This window comes from Rhinopithecus roxellana, chromosome 3, assembly GCF_007565055.1.
Source record: "Rhinopithecus roxellana isolate Shanxi Qingling chromosome 3, ASM756505v1, whole genome shotgun sequence".
Taxonomy (NCBI): Eukaryota; Metazoa; Chordata; class Mammalia; order Primates; family Cercopithecidae; genus Rhinopithecus; species Rhinopithecus roxellana.
Window position 1 is genome coordinate 45,114,948 of NC_044551.1, and position 14,371 is coordinate 45,129,318.

The following is a 14,371-nucleotide window of genomic DNA, read 5'->3' on the forward strand; positions in this document are numbered from 1 at the left end:
AAAAGCACTGACTAGACATATTTATATAAATTAATATAAAAGATTACCCTTATTTCTAAAAGTTTTAAATAAATAATGAATTGTTTAATAAGCATTAACAATGCATTGTGAAGTTTACAATATATACAAGAAAAATATATTACAAAAATAGAATAAAGTCTTGCAAGATAAATTATACTATTGTAAGATGAGTGTATTAAATGCTAAAACATACGTTATTAATTCAATTTATACTGTAACAAATTAAGAATGAATCTTGAGATGTCTTAAATACATACTAAAAACATAAAAACACAAAGAAGTATGGCTAAGAATAGCCAATAAAGAGCATAAACATAGGTGTTTAAACAAATACTTAACTGTTCCAAAAGATGATAGACAAAAATGTAAAACAAAACAAAACAAAAAACAGAAACAAAGCTGTAAAGAACAACTAGGGGGAACAGAAAACAAGAAAATGACAGACTTAAATCCAAATATATCACTAATGGCATTATATATGAATGAGTTTAAGCCAATTAAATGTCAAATATTGTCAGACTGCACAAAAAGAATAAACCAACTCTGACCTTTTTATATGACAATAAATCTTTACAGCTGGATTTTTAATAGAATTATACAGAGAGGCTGAGAGCAAAAGAATGATAAAAGTTAAACCACATAAGCACATTAATGAGAGAAGTTGTGTGGGTAAATTCTTAGCAGGCAAAGTTAACCCCAAGTAAGTAGAATTATCACAGGTAAAGGGTGGTATTCATAAAGATGAAATATTTAATCAGAAATATAAAAAGATCATTAGATATGTATCTGATAACTGCATTAAAATAAATGAGAAAAAAATGACAGAGTTAAAGAGAAAATTTTTTAAATGGAGTATTTAAAACGCTTAGTCCTAGGAAGAATTTGAATATGGAGACACAAAATATGGAATGCTGAGAATTAAACAACACTATTGTCACATTTTTTTCTAAAATTATTTTCCTAAGAATGCTATACCCAGCAAGTATGTAATAAACATTCAAGTATATAAGAAACATTTACCAAAGCAGTTTTAAAATGTAGTTTTGAAACATTTGTTGTTGGAAAACATTGAGGGAGTTGGAAATTTCCCAAAATAACCATGTACGAATATTTTCTCTTTTTTGTAGAAAAGAAAGGCCTCTTCTTAGATTTGCCTAGTCACTCACTTATTCACTATTATTGAACAGTTTTTTTGTGCATCTGTTTTTAACGTAAATATCTGGTATGATGAGTTAGTAATCACCTTCCTTGGAAATTCTGGCTGTGAATTAGAATATTTACTGAGTAAATTTTACTAAGCATATAGTCAATTGTCTATCTAAAGTGACTCCAATTACCTCAAAAAACTTGTTTAAAGAAAGTTAGATATTTTCACAATATTTTCCTGGCATTTTTTTCCATGAATACCACTACTGCTCCTATAAGACTCTTAGTATGAGTTATTAGGATTTATAATGCAGAAATTATAAAGGATTTGCTTGAGTACAGTTTGAATATTTGTGAATATCTGGTACAAATATCTGATCATCAGAAAAAGAAAACATGGCAGTTTCTAAACAAACAAACATGCGAACATTATTAATTTGGAGATGATTCTAGTGCAGAATTAAGCTAAATAGAGTTTACGTGTTAGGAATTCAGTCTATTGAGTCACAAAAAAATTGTCTACTTTTTTTGAATTGAGGCTATTAGCAGGTCTTTCTCACAGCAATGAGCAATAATAGCATTGCATTTATAATAGAGGAATTCTTTAAGATAAGGACAAATTAATCTTAATTACTACTATTTCTAGAACTTAACATAGTGCCCCACACTGTAGGTGTTCAGTTTTTTTCAAAATTAATTGAACAATAATATTACACAGGACTAAATTTCACATTAAAGTACAGTCACAACCAGACAAACAATGTAGCATAACTAATGCCCCACGTCGGTACATCGGTTTTTTGTTGGTGGAAGAGAAGTGGTATAAATTTTTGAAATGCCATTGGCTAATATGTACCCAGAACTTTAAAATTATTCCTATATTTCAATTTTGAGAATTCTCCCTCTAGTAATCTAGCCTTAAAAAAGATAATTTATAACACATAATCATCCCTTGGTATCCGTGGGTGATTGGTTCCAGGAATCCCTGCAGATACCAAAATGTGCAAATGCTCAAGTCCCTATATAAAATGGTGTAGAATTTACATTTAATCGATGCATATCATTCTATTTACTTTAAATCATTTCTGGATTATTTATAATACCTAATACCCTCTAAATACAATGTAAACAATTGTTATACTATATTGTTTAGGGAATAATGACAAGAAAAAAAGCCTGTACATTTTCACTAAAGGTGCAACTATCTTTTATTTTTCTCTGAATATTTTCAGTCTACTGTTGGTTGAATAAACATATGTGGAATCCACACATATGGAGAGCCAACTGTGCTAAAAATATCAGGTACAAAATTGGGGAGGCAGAGGCAGGTGGACCATGTTTTTATACATGTTTGCACGTATAAAACCAGAGAGAGTCTAAACAAAATATGTGGAAAATTTTAAATTTTGTATGATTTTATATATGACATAATATGACATGGCTAATATTAACATTTTAACAATATGCCAAAACGTAGAATTGACAGAGAAAAACAAGATAAAACAGGTATGAAAACAATAGAAAATCAACAGTGTTAAAAATAAAACCGATAAATAGGTAGAAAAATATTTAGACAACTTACCCTTATCTTAGTGATATCATTATAAACATCTTAGATTTTTTAAAATTATTTTTAAATCTTATGTTCCTGGTTTTTAACAGGGAGCACATACTGCTTTTATAGTGACATCATAATCATCATAATTTATGGCCTTGTATGTAAAGAGTTTTCCCCATCCCTCTCTCCATACCCTGCTGAAGATAATGTCACTTCTGACATTTGTTGTTTCCCTCCCTCCGTCCCATCTTTTCTGATGAGTATATAAAGGTGGATTCAAACATCTGCAAGTTTTTCCCTCCCTCCCACCCTTCCTGGTTTCCTTCCTCCCTCCCTTCCTCCTTCCTCCCTTATTGATGAGTATATAAAGGTGCATTTGATCATGTGCAAGTTTAGAAGATGAGGAAGAGTATGTTGGAATATTAGAAGTAGTTCAAAAACACTGAAATCAGTGGTGGAAGTGTAAAAAAAAATTAAACATACAACTTGGTAGCCATATTAAGAACCATTTTCCACCACAATTAATATTTTTAAATGGTTTCACAGTTATGAGAACCCTCTAATATAATGGAAATATAGGAAAGGAATTGGAAGAACAACAGAGGAAGTTTGGCTTTGATGTACCATTTGTCAGAAAAAGGGAATATATTTCTGTAAAATTTTCTCTGCTTTTTCTATTTTTCATAAGACCAATTTCTCAGGATTCAGATTAATAAAGAATAAAGAGTTTTAAAATAGTAGCTGACTATTAATTTTGAGTAAACCTATTATGTCAAAAATTTGGGGAAAGAAAATAAATCCAACACAGACTCAAAGCCCAAATGTCACAGAATCTAGGAGACAACATAGAAGATATATCCAAATAATTGAACTTGTGCTATGAATAAGATTGTTTTTTTTTTTTTTTCTGAGATGGAATTTTGCTCTGTCACCCAGGCTAGAGCCCAGTGGCGCGACCTTGGCTCACTGCAACCTCTGCCTCCTGGATTCAAGCGATTCTCCTGCCTCAGCCTCCCGAGTAGCTAGGATTACACGCACCACAACCACGCCTGGCCCCGATTCTGGACCTTTCACAGTGAAGGTCTAACTTTATACTATTAGACTAGCCTCTTTTTTTCTTTATTGTGCTATATACATGCAATTCCACCCTCTTAGATTTGTCCAGATGCACATATTTACAAAAATCTTTCTGGCTCTTTTTGTCCCTAATGACAGCCCTCTCCAAAATCTTAGAAAAGACCAGAAATTTGGAATTAAAGAAATCTTAATGACGATGTAAATTAACCCAACAAGAATCTGAGGGTTGGTAAGTTTAAATAACTTCTAAATTATAATAGTTACTGCGTGTCACAATTAGGACTAAATCTTGTAAGTTGCATGTTTGTGTGTATACATGTATATAATTTATTAAATTTTGCTGCACTACTTTATTTTTCTAAAACTGCTTTCTCTTAATTCAGGATCAAACCCAGTTTTTAACCTTTACAAATATGTCTTCCCAATTTTATGCAATTTTACAGCACTTGTAAATTAATATTTTCTATGATACCTAGCTTCCATAAAACTATAAAGAAATCATGGAGATTTCCTCCCATTAGAAGCTACTTAGCCCTTCCCAATCCTGACGCAGGGTGAATACGACAGGCCTTTTCTTTACAGGGTATGCTACCAATGCAGTGGATCCTGGAAGACTAGATTGAGGTCTACCAGGGGAGACCAGAAACATTGTGGTCAAAAAGACAATCTTCGAGATGCTCAAGATGTTAAGTCCTTATCAGAATTCATATGTTTGACTAAGTTTAGAGTTAAGGGTCCAGTCAGCCACTATATATGCAAATAAATAGTGATGTCAAAAACCAGAAAAGCAGGATAAAGAGAGTAAATACCCTTAATAACGTAGTATTAAGTATTAAGATGTGGTTGAAATCCAGCTCACTTTTATAATGAACTAGCTATGTGGTAATGGCATATCCTAGATAAGTCCCTATTAAAAAAAACAGAAAGAGTTTTATTTTTTCTTTAAAAAGTAATATAAGTATTTTATTTTGCTGAGGTGTCTATTTCGTATACATATTATTTCCCATTGGAAACACAGAAATAGTTGACAGGTGGTTTTGGTTTCATTGTGTTTATTTTCCCCAAACATCTCATATTATAATGAGTGTTCCATTTGTGGTTCATAACCCCGTTGTCAAGAATAAATTGGCAAAAAAATCACACACCCTAACTTGTCCGTGCATAAATCCAAAATGCCATTTTTCCAACAAAAATGAAAAAAAATATGAAAAGTAATTAAACAAAACTATGCATGGATATTTCATAATTGTTTATGACAGATTATGGAATTAATTAAAAAAGGAAGCATGATTGTGCACAAAATTTTAAACCATAATGTATATTTAAAATGTGAGAGCAGGAATGGTGGTCAATCTAGAAATTAATTAATGTACACTCAATTTTTAGGGGAAGCATTTTTGTTTTCAGCTTAAAGTAAATGCTTGCTGTAGAGCTGTAACTGCCTTAAGATTATGAGCATCTCTGTTATCTGTGGCTGTTCTTCTGTATTTGTGAATCTCCAAGGATAAAACTGTTTCTGTAAGGCCCTGTGACCTCAATATGTCCTTTATACATTTCCTTGGAGAATCATAAGGCAATTTCACATCTTTAGACAAAAACATTTGCTTGCTAAACTTGAATTTCCTGATGTTAGTTATTAACTGTAGTGTGAAAAGTGTTGTTAAATGAGGGATGCCTGAGGATGCCATATGACTAACCTGAGAAGAAATAACAGGCAAAAAGGAACCAGCAAGCGAACTGAATGGGGTGGAATGAGCATGACCTATGGAATTAGAAAAGATACATTTCAAAAGAAGAGAAAATAATAGGCTTCTGATAAAGGAGGCTGCATTTTATTGCCCCGCACACATAAGGAAGAATTAGATCAAAATTTTGGCAATTTCACAGAGCAAATGTATTCCTGTTTTAAAAGGTACAAGCATGACATTTGTGATATTAGATACTTGTGTGTGTGTGTGGTGTTTTTTTTGTTTTTTTGTTTTTTTTCCATTTTTGGCCTGATCTAATTTATGTGCCTGGTGTTGTCAGTGAGTCAAGCAATACATAAACCATTACAGTCCCTCCAAGTACATATATGACATGACTCAAAAAAAAAAAAAAAATTATGATCTGTATAGACTGCTAGCATTTAAAACTGTTTGTTTTGTTGTAAAAATTTTAATATACCTCAGCAACGGGTGTAAACTGGGAATAATTATACTTAACAAATGAATTATCCTGCGTTTATAATAGTATGAATGTGATTGGTAAGGAAAAGGATGATAGATATATAGAAAATTATGGATGTCAGAAAGGTCATGCCACTAAAGAAAGAAAACTAGAGAGATAATGAGTTAAAGAAAAAGAAGTCTCTAAACACCAATGAAAGAGGGGCAATGAATCTGCTTCCTCCAAATTGAACACAAGAAGAGATTTACATATTCTCTATTATTGAGTGCTTCTGATTGCTAATGAGCGAATTTGTTTCTGCTAACACAGAAGCATATCTTCTTAAAGATAGTGTCTTCTTTCTCTTTTTTTTAATCTTGTCTTTATCCTTCTGCCTTAAACACTTTTGTCTAGATTACAAGCAGGAAGCTCACCCTAGCTGATATTAAGAAATAGAAACATCTGGAAGTACTTTATTTCTCATGCACAGTATACTATTCCTAATTATGATAAACTATTTATCAACAGATTTCAAGGACAGTTTTGGTTAGATTAATACACATACGATTAAATAATATCTAGCTGATTAATAATGAATCACATCCATCCACATATGACTTAGTAGCTTATGCTTATTATTGATATTGATTTACATTTAGAATCCAAATATGGCTCCTTGTTCTTCCCCACTAAAATAATTTGCAATATCACACCTTCTGAACATAATTAGTTAAATATTTTTAATAATCACTAGTGATGTGAAAAGTTGCTGTAAAAAATAAATAGCTGTCACTTTCAGCTTTTAGATTTCTCATACATAAATTCTTACCTTGCCTACATATTGTGTGTCAGTACCTGTGTACTCTTCCAATAAGAAGAACTGATTCCACATCCAGCCACGCTTGGTGCGACGTAGCATTTTGCCATCATCTTTTGTCAGACCCACTATCTTTTTGCTTGATAAATAACTGTTAGGTTTTTCTTGTAATAGGATGGTATCAACTGTATGGAACATATAGGTCCAGATGAGTAATGGTATACAATGGTAAGTCCTCATTATCTGAAACTTCAGCAGGTTGTCAAATTCAATGTATTGTTTGTTTTTCCTAGAGAGTAAGGAGAAAAAAATGGCTGTATTAGCTTGAGTTTCACTTTCCCAGAACGTGTATACTGAAAAACTTATTCCAGACATTATTTAAATTTTATTATGTACTATATGTACATTATATTTCTACATCAGTGAACGGTCATGAAAAACTCATTTATCACATAGATAAGTGGAAAGACATACAAAGCTCAAGTAGACTAAGCAGGAATTTAGCAGCTAATTTAAGATTACTATAAAACAATCAGATACGTATTAATATTTTTGTAATTTAAAACACTAAATATTTTGAGAAATAAGCTCTACAGTATACAAATTATCACAGAAAATGTTCCATAGTCCTTAAGACTAATAAAAGTAGAATATTTATTAGCATATACATACATATATGAAATTATATATTTTAAAGAGAACTTCTCATAATCCATCATTTTTAGTAAATGGTTTTTCTACTCTGCCCCCTATCTTCCTCTTTATAATCCTTCTCCATCAGATTGAAATGTTGCCTCAAGGCACATTATATGGTACCTAATATACTTAGGATTGTGTCTTGCAATACTTAGCACCATGTTGATGTTTTCCAATCAATAACTATTTTTCCAACAATTAATCTAGTAGGACACTCAAATTTATTTGAGACTGAGGAGTACATGCTCTAAATAAAAACATTTTACATGGTAATTAAGAACAAATTTATTTTCCAAAATAATAAGAAAAAATTAGCATACAAAGTTGATATTGCAAAATTAGATAACGCATGTTATGTATAGAGTAATCTGATCCAGAATTTTGAAATAATATCTCCCTGTTAATATAATAAGTTGATTATTCTTGTATGAAAGTCATAGTTCATTTGATATTTCAGAATTAGTTTTATTTGTCATCAAATTGGTTTTAATTTGTATGATATTTAATTTACAAGATGTGAGATGATAATGGCTATGATCTATTAAGCAATGGAAACCAATATCAAACTAGTAGGCAAAAAAGTCATTGGGTTATAAAATCAAATTAAGTGTGGGAAAAAAAATAACAAAAGGAGCAAAGAAGCACTTGGGCATTTCCTTATTATGAAAATTAGAATTAGGGGCTTGAGTATTATATTCTTTCGCTCTTCTCCGCCTCTCTCTCTCTCTCTCTCTCTCATTTCATCTCTCACCCTGACTAAACCTCCTCAACCTGAATAAATTGTGTGAGTGATATCTCCTGAACTCAGATTTAAAATCTTCAATTTTAGAAAGCAACTGATAGTCTTTTCTAATTGGAGTTTTAAAAATCCTGGGAATGGGCTCCCATTTACCTGATTTAAGCCAGAAACCCAGTGTTGGACCAAGCATCTATGAATTCAGTAATGGGAATAACAAGGTATAAAGGTCAAATATAAGGATCTAGCTTGGATTTTTGCCTTACTATCTGTGATATTTTCAAATACCAACCTATATCACCTGGTCTTAATTGGTACCTGATCCACAAGGTGGTGTTGTTAATTGTATTTTAAACTTTTATCAATACAAAGTAATAGTCTTGTACATTACAATGACTTATTTTATTTTGAAGATAGCAAATCTGAGGCATGATGAATTTAAGTAACATGACAAAAGTTATACAGGTAATAAGTATTAGAGCCAGGTTTCAGATACACAGTCTTAAACACCATTTTTAATATAAGACAATGCCTGTAGAAGAGTTAGCACAGTGCTAGCACACAACTCAGCATATTAGCATTATCATCATGATCATCACAAGCATCATTATTATCACTGTCATCATCAAGCATGGTTGCCCCTACTATAGGCATAGAGATATGGGTCCAACTCAGCAGAAAGGAGAACGGTAAGTGACAGGTAGTATTATAGATTCTTACTATGGTCCAGAGCTACAGATTCTGTCCCACACATCTATGTACCTTAATTTCCATATCTATTATTTTAAAAATTGGTCACTCTTAGCTCTTAATACAAACATATGGTTACAAATACATGCTGCTCTTAATACATACATAGGGTTAAGCTCCAGAATTACAATAATCCAAAATTACACCATTTTTCAATGCCAAAATCTCAGGTTATGGTTATTAGCATCAGCCTTTATGTGGCTATTTGTAATCCTGTAAACTATGGAATAATTGGTAAATTTGGCCACAGCCAATATAAAACCCTGAATTAGATATCAGAAATTTACAATGTTAAATAATGCTTAGAAAAATGTGTAATGGAAGAGTAACACCTAGTGGTCACTGGCTCAGAATACACCCCCTGTTTTGTAGCTCAATGATGCTGTAGTGGAAAATGAACAGTCAGAGAATCTCAAGGATAACTGTTATTTTGATACAACGAATTCCTTCATTGACCACACTGTTTACCCTGGTTTCTTCCCACTGGTAGAATTTGTTTTGATCATTGACCTTGCTTATAAGACTTGCCAGATAAATCAAAGGGTATTCTTTATTTCCTGGGGTCAGTTCTAACTATGATGCCCATTTTGTGTAGAACATAGGCCTTTGAGCGGAACAATGTAGTTTTATTAGATGGGACAATAGACAGGCAGGTGCTAGGATCCCATAGGCATTTATAAACTACAGTAAGAAATTCTCATTTATTTTCAGTGCGATTGAAAGCAGTTGGAAGATTTTAACATGATATGTTTAGAAAAGATCAATCTGGCACAGACTAGAAAATAGGTTAGAGGGCAGGAAAGGGATTTGGTTAAGAGAGAGATCAGTTAGGGTCTATTACTCTAGTCCAGTAAGAGATGATTAAGGCATATAGAGAAGTGGTTTGAAGTAGACACTGAAACGCTGCTCAGATTCCCTTTCATCCTTTAATGTGGCCACACACCAGAACTACATACACTACAATTTTTCTATGCCTTTGCTTATAATGGTCTGCACCTGCAACTGTCTTTGAACAAGTTCCCTTGGCTACTGGAACCACTTTGCCCACATGCACAGGATGTGTAGTGTGCCTCCAAGTTTACAAACATCTATAATATCCCATTGCCAGTATGTAACAGGTGCCGACGTATGAAACCCAACATACTATTTACATTCTAGAGCTTTCCTACAGAATCGTAATGAAGCTGGGATTTTGATGCCTTTGTTTGGCTTCTTTTCCATCCGTGTCCTATTACTCCAATTAATCCTGCAATTCCTTACCTAGAACAAAATTTTCAACCAATAAATTACACAAAAATCCTTGTCTCAGGGTTTGTTTCTGGGAAATCAGACCTAATATGTGGATCTAATTCACATATGTAGATATTCAAAAACATAGATAATATCATCTTATATATTGGTTATGGGGGGGTGAAGAAAAAATAAATATAACTTCTAGATTATTTATGAACTAGGTGGATGACTGAGTGATTTCTTGAGTGTCATTTATATCAGGAGAAAAACAGATCTATTGGAAAAATGAAGAATCCATTCTTTTCTTATTCTTGGTCAAAATAAAGAAGTAATTTTTATACTTCTATCACTAACACTATTTGGGCATAATTAAAAATAGGGAACAAAGTGGTTCTAATGATTTTATACTATAACTTGAATATGTACGCACACATATATATATTATATATACATATGGATACATATACAGATAAATATATAAACGCATATGTACAAATGTATGTATGTATCATCAGGCATTGGATTCACATAAGCAGCATGCAACCTAGATCCCTCGCATGCGCAGCTCACAATAAGATTTGCACTCTAATGGGAATCAGATGCTGCTGCTAATCTCACAAGAGGCAGAGCTCAACTGGTAATGCTCTCCTGCCTGCTGCTCACCTCCTGCTGTGCAGCCTTGTCCCTAACAGACCATGGACCAGTACTGGTCTGCAGACTGGGGGTTGAGAGACCCTGCTCAAGGTGATAATAATAGGAATGGAGCCATTGGGAGTTGATTATGTCATAGAGGTAGAGCTCTTATGAATGAGATGGTGCCCTTGTAAGAGACATGAGAGGGATCTTTTGCCTTTTGACCATGTGAAGACACAGCAGAACAATGGCCATCTATGAACCAGCAAACTGACCCTCACCAGACACTAAATCTGCCATGCCTTGCTTGATGTTAGACTTCCCAGGCTTCAGCACTGTGAGAAATAAATTTCTGCTGTTTGTAAGCCACCTAGTAAACCATAATTTGTTATAGCAGCACAAACTAAGATTAGTACCAGAAGTGGTTTGCTACTATAACAAATATCTAAAAATGTGGCAGTGGCTTTGGAACTGGGTAATAATAGGTAAAAGCTGAGGGAGTTTTAAGGTGCATGCTAGAAAAAGTCTGCATTACTGTGAATAGATCATTGAGGATGATTCTGGTGAGGTTACAGAAAGAAAAGAGAACAATCGAGAAATGCTTAATCTTCTTGAAGAATATCTAAACAATGGCATAATGGCCAGGCGTGGTGGCTCAAGCCTGTAACCCTAGCACATTAGAAAGCCAAGGCAGGTGGATCATCTGAGGTCAAGAGTTCGAGACCAGCCTGATCAACATGGAGAAACCCTGTCTCTACTAAAAATACAAAATTAGCCTGGCATAGTGGCGCATGCCTGTAATCCCAGCTACTCGGGAGGCTAAGGCAGGAGAATCGCTTGAACCCAGGAGGAGAAAGTTACGGTGAGCCTAGATCATGCCATTGCACTCCAGCCTGGGCAGCAAGGGTGAAATTCCGACTCAAAAAAAAAAAAAAAAAGAATATCTAAATAACGTGGTAACATGGAACAGAATGTTGATAGAAATATGGACAGTAAATGCCATTCTAATGAACTTCCAGATGGAAACGGGGAACATGTTATTGGAAACTTGAGAAAAGGGTATCCTTGTTATAAAGTAGAAAAGTACTTGGCTAAATTGTATTTATGTTTTAGTGTTTTACAGAATGTAAAATTTGGGAGCAGTGAAATAGAATACATAGCTAAAGAGATTTCTAAGAAAATTGTTGAAGGAGCATCTTGGCTTCCCTTGAATGCTTATAGTAAAATGTGAGACACAAAAATTACTTAAAATGGAATTGTTTAGCAAGAATGAAGCAAAGTTTAAAGATTTGAAAAATTTTCAGGCTCTTCATATTACAAAAATGAGAAAATGTTTGAGAGAGAATACTAAAGGTGTGGCTAAGTGTCTTTTGATAAAGGTGTTAGTAGGGATGTGAACCATAGATTTAGTATGACACCCCAGGAAGAAAGCTGCCAGTTTGAAATGAAGAAGAAGGATATGGGAAGGAATGAAAGAAAGTTGATGGATTTCTTGGATTGTATAGGCCAGCTCCATACAGTTATTCAGCTGCAAAAAAAAAAAAAAAAAAAAAAAAAAAAAAAAAAAAAAAAAAAAGAACTATTATTCAAGACAAGAGAAGAACGACTCCAAATCCAAAGATAATTCAGGTATGTGTTGTTGGTTTCAAAGTCGGGACCATTGCCTCACTTTCAACATGCCAGATGGTTTTTTCATAGGGTTTCAGGGTGGGGGTGATCACCCAGAACCATGGGGATGGGACTTCTATGCCAGGAGGTTCAGAAAGTGAGACTACTGCCCCAGTGGACTTGGACTGCAGAGCACTAAGCCAAAGAGAATCATTCTCAAGGCTTAGGATCTCATGGAGTTTGCCTTGTTGGGTTTTAAATTTTCTTTGCACCTGTCATCCTTTCCCTCTTTCCTATTCCTCCCTTTTAGAATAAGTGTATTTATCTTATCATTGCTTATCACATTACTGTATTTTGAGAGTACATTGCTTGCTTGTAATCACTGGTTCATATGCAGAGAAAAATTTTACTCTGGATAAATAATACCTGTGTCTCATCCATATCTTATTTACATGATATTAGATGAGATTTTGGACTTTAGACTATAGAGTCGATATTGGAATAAGTATAGACTTTGGGGGCTATTGGGATGAAATGAATGTGTTTTATATGTGAAAAGGACATGACTTGGGGGGGAACTAGGGTGGAATATTATAGACTAAATATTTGTGGCCCACGAAAATTCATATGCTAAAATCTTAACCCCCAAATTGATATTATTAGGAGGTGGGGCCTTTAGGAGATACTAGGGTTAGATTAGATCATGAGAGTGGAGCCTCTAATGATGAAATTAGTCCCCTTAGAAGGACATGAAGGTACCTGAGCTTTTCTTTTCTCTCTCTCTCTCTTGGCTATGTGAAGATACAATGAGAAAATGGTTGTCTGTAAACCAGAAAGGGTGCTCTCATCAGACAGCAGACCTGCTGGTGCTTTGATCTTGGATTTTCCAGTTTCCAGAATTGTGAGAAATAAAAATTTGTTGTTTAAGCCACTTAGTCTGTGGTATCTTTATATAGCAGCACGGACTGACTAGAACAAAGTGATACTGCTCCATGTGCGCCCACCTGAAGACCTCCCATGTGCTTTAAGCACTTGTCCAATTCATGGACTTCTTGCCTTTGCTCACGCTCTGACCTGGATCTATCTTATCTTGCTCATCTATAGCCATCTCCTCATTCCTTCAGTTTTTGTATTATATTCTGTTTTGGAGGAAGTCTCTGAATAACCTTTTAAAAAATAGTTTACCCCGTTTTAGTCTCTATTGCTTTCTATTATACCATCCACTCATTTCCTTCACATGATTTACCACAACTTTTATTATCTCTTTCATTTAATAGATTATATGCTTACTGACTTTTTCAACTAGTCTAAATGTAACACATATAGTGGTAAGTAGTTTGCTAGTTATTGTGTCCTGCATAAAAGTTATTGACATGTAGACTGCATTTAATATGTATTTGCAAAATTAATTGGTTAATTTATTAATGCCTAATATAAATAATTACTTATTTGAGCCTGGGATCATGTATGACATTGACTTAACGTTCCAGTGCATAAACAAATGGATAGAGAAATAGAAAGAGTTGAACTGGGAGAAAATAGGCCTTTAGAAAACATTCAGCTAGCTTTTGAATGTGTTTGCTCTTGCCTCTCTAGTTCTTTTAATTGTGATGTTAGAGTGTCAATTTTAGATCTTTCCTGCTTTCTCTTGTGGGCATTTAGTGCTATAAATTTCCCTCTACACACTGCTTTAAATGTGTCCCAGAGATTCTGATATGTTGTATCTTTGTTCTCATTGGTTTCAAAGAACATCTTTATTTCTGCTTTCATTTCGTTATGTACCCAGTAGTCATTCAGGAGCAGGTTGTTCAGTTTCCATGTAGTTGAGCGGTTTTGATTGAGTTTCTTAGTCCTGAGTTCTAGTTTGATTGCACTGTGGTCTGAGAGACAGTTTGTTATAATTTCTGTTCTTTTACATTTGCTGAGGAGTGCTTTACTTCCAATTATG

At 33.8% G+C, this 14,371-nt stretch overlaps 1 protein-coding gene across 2 annotated transcripts in view; it reads right to left on the reverse strand.

Moving 5' to 3' along the window:
- CDH9 (cadherin 9) overlaps nt 1–14,371 on the reverse strand; it is a 171,504-nt gene that overhangs the window by 111,584 nt on the left and 45,549 nt on the right. Inside the window, exon 2 of one of the 2 annotated variants that reach the window (XM_010353177.2) lies at nt 6,780–7,056. In XM_010353177.2, coding sequence (XP_010351479.1) covers nt 6,780–7,007 — 228 coding nt within the window. In that variant the 5' untranslated portion in view covers nt 7,008–7,056. Of the gene's footprint in view, nt 1–6,779; nt 7,057–14,371 lie in introns of those variants that run through there. The other variant, XM_030927589.1, reaches the window with a different exon arrangement.